General features: G+C 62.4%; 1 protein-coding gene across 6 annotated transcripts in view; it reads left to right on the top strand.

Moving 5' to 3' along the window:
- KIF1A (kinesin family member 1A) overlaps positions 1 to 2,856 on the top strand; it is a 74,525-nt gene that overhangs the window by 36,472 nt on the left and 35,197 nt on the right. For all 6 annotated transcript variants that reach the window (XM_015561939.1, XM_015561934.1, XM_015561936.1 and 3 more), the window contains 4 exons: positions 634 to 713; positions 1,174 to 1,280; positions 2,136 to 2,219; positions 2,651 to 2,831. In XM_015561939.1, coding sequence (XP_015417425.1) covers positions 634 to 713; positions 1,174 to 1,280; positions 2,136 to 2,219; positions 2,651 to 2,831 — 452 coding nt within the window. The remainder of the gene's footprint in view (positions 1 to 633; positions 714 to 1,173; positions 1,281 to 2,135; positions 2,220 to 2,650; positions 2,832 to 2,856) is intronic.

Genomic DNA, 2,856 nt, shown 5'->3' with positions numbered 1-2,856 from the left:
TGAAGGTGGGGCGTCGGGCCCCAGGGGGCAGAGCCTGCAGCAGCTGCCCTGGGGACAGATGGAGCAGGGAGTCCAGGGCAGTACTTAGACAGGGGCCACTGTGGGGAGATGGTCACCTCAGCTTTGGACCGTGTTTTGCTTGACCATGGACAGGAGAGGCATGGTGGGGGGTTGTCGACTTGGGTGGAGAATTTCACAACCTCTCTGCTCCCACTGCCAGGGCCTGAGGCCTTCTCGGCCAGAGTTGTACTCCTTGGTTCGAGTACCCACTGGAGCCCTCGCTCCTGGGTGCCCACCACAACTCCAAGCGCCCCTGGGCCCTTGAGTGCTGAGAGCTGGGTTCCCAGTCCCTCCCGAAGCCCAGCTCCCCCTGAGTGCCAAGGCTGAGCCCCTACCCAGCCTGCTACCTGGCTGTACCCTCCAAGTCTGTGGAGTCCCCGTCAAAGGCTCTTCCTCTGGGAAACTTTTCCTTCATGTGTCCGGTCCTTCCTGCCAAGCTGGAAGGATGCTGTGTCCCGCACAAGGCCAGGCCCAGCATTGGTGGTGGTCTGGTGCCCAGGGAGAGAGGTCAGGTAGGCAGCCAGTGCTGGGCTCCTGCTCCCTGCAAGACAGGTGACCCTCCTCTCTCCCTAGACGCCGCATCTTGTCAACCTGAACGAGGACCCGCTGATGTCTGAGTGCCTCCTCTACTATATCAAGGATGGGCTCACCAGGTGGGGCAGGCTCACAGGTGGGGTGGCTCACAGGTGGGGTGGGCTCACCAGGTGGGGCAGGCTCACAGGTGGGGTGGCTCACAGGTGGGGTGGGCTCACCAGGTGGGGCAGGCTCACAGGTGGGGTGGGCTCACCAGGTGGGGCAGGCTCACAGGGGGGGTGGCTCACAGGTGGGGTGGCTCACAGGTGGAGCAGGCTCATGGGTGGGGCAGCAGTGGGGGTGAGGGCCCATCCATGTTTCCTGGAAGTGATGCTCTGGCTACTCGGGGCCGAGTGGCTCTCCCAGGATTGGCTGTGTTTGGGGGTATTCCATGTGCCCCCACTCATGTGCATCTTGGGTGTTTCCCATTAAAGCCCGGGTAGGTGTCCCTGGAGGCTGCAGGGGAAGTGGGGAGGGAGCCAGCGGGTGGCATCCTGGGTGCCCTGGTCATTGATGACTGTGCTCCCCTGTTCCCCACAGAGTGGGCCGTGAGGACGGGGAGAGGCGGCAGGACATCGTCCTGAGCGGGCACTTCATCAAGGAGGAGCACTGTGTCTTCCGCAGTGACTCCAGAGGCGGCAGTGAAGGTATCGCTACCCTTCACCCCACCCAGTGCTGCTGAGCCTCCGGTCAGCCCAGGCCAGCTCATTACCTCCAGGATCCCCGGTCCGTCCTGGGAAGCCCCTCAATCAGACAGGGGCTTGGGCGACTAGGCTGGGGCTGTGGGCAGCCTCTTCGGTGTCAGTGTGTTTTGGGGTGATCCTGGGTAGGAGGACAGTGAGCCATGAGGAGCCAGCCAGGTGGAAAGTGGAGAATTATTTCTGGACCACACTTTCCGCTATCTGTGGAGCGGCCACCGGCCCATTTCCCTGACTGTCTGCCGTCCGTCTGCATGGCCTGTCTTGGGTGTGATGTCTAGGGGAGCACCTGCTGGTCAGAGTGTTGTTACATCTGAGGCCAGGTGTCCAGCCAACCTCTGGGTTGCACACGGTGGCCGACACCTGCTGTATAACTGGGACACTTCAGGGTGGTGGCCTTAAACAATATTGGGGACATTGGCTCTCCCAGAATTTTCTGTCCCCAAAGCCTGCCCTCCCCTGAGTGGGCGGGCACAGAGCCAGAGAGGCTCCAGGACTCCTGGGGACATGCTGCCCACCTGGAGAGCCTGACAGGGTTGGTGGTCAGCCCAGAACAGCCTCCTGGCTCTTTGACAGGGTGCCACTCTCCTCACCTAAAATCAGGTGTGACCCCTCGGCTTCTCTGAGGCCCAAAAAGGTGCCACTAACAGTTAAGGCTTTGCTGCTAGCAAGGAGGAGAGTGGTGGTGGGGCTGCACATGGGTGCCAGGTGAGCAGAGCCATGCAGGTAGCTGGAGGGTGTGGCACCCACGATGACAGCTCCTGACAGTCCTTCTGTCCCCCTATCTGTCCCCCTATCCTGTAGCCGTGGTGACCCTGGAGCCTTGTGAAGGGGCAGACACCTACGTCAATGGCAAGAAAGTCACGGAGCCCAGCATCCTTCGGTCAGGTACAGCCAGGCAGAAGGCCCGTGCCACCCTCTGCCGGTGGAGCCCGTCTGCTCCCAGGGCTGTGGGCATTCGGGAAGGCAGAGCATTGGCTTGAGGCGCCAGGCTGGGAGGAGAGCCTGGCATGGGGGGGCACCATGGCAAGGATGGAACATGGGGAAAGCCTGGGACTGCACTTTGCAATCATCCCTGGCTACAGAGGGGAGGGGCTGAGAGGGTGGATTGGGGGCAAGTGAGGATTCCATTGAAGTCTGGGCCCGGGGTGAGTGGAGGAGTTCCACAGAGCTGAGGACCCGGGGGTGGTTCCTGGGGTGGGAGATGCTGGGAGCCAAATTTGAGGAAGGGACCGCTCCCCCTTTTCCCTCTCCTCCCCACCACCGAGGCCACCCGAGGGGGCAGGTCCCCCTAGTTCAACCTGGCTTCTGTCCCTCAGGAAACCGCATCATCATGGGGAAGAGCCACGTGTTCCGGTTCAACCACCCTGAGCAGGCGCGGCAGGAGCGCGAGCGCACGCCCTGCGCGGAGACGCCCTCAGAGCCTGTGGACTGGGCCTTCGCCCAGCGCGAGCTGCTGGAGAAGCAGGGCATTGACATGAAGCAGGAGATGGAGCAGAGGTGAGGCTGGCTGGGAGCCTCCCCT

This window comes from Myotis davidii, unplaced genomic scaffold (assembly GCF_000327345.1).
Source record: "Myotis davidii unplaced genomic scaffold, ASM32734v1 scaffold370, whole genome shotgun sequence".
Classification (NCBI taxonomy): domain Eukaryota; kingdom Metazoa; phylum Chordata; class Mammalia; order Chiroptera; family Vespertilionidae; genus Myotis; species Myotis davidii.
Note: the sequence above shows the minus strand (reverse complement) of the source record. Positions and strands in the feature narration are given on the sequence as shown.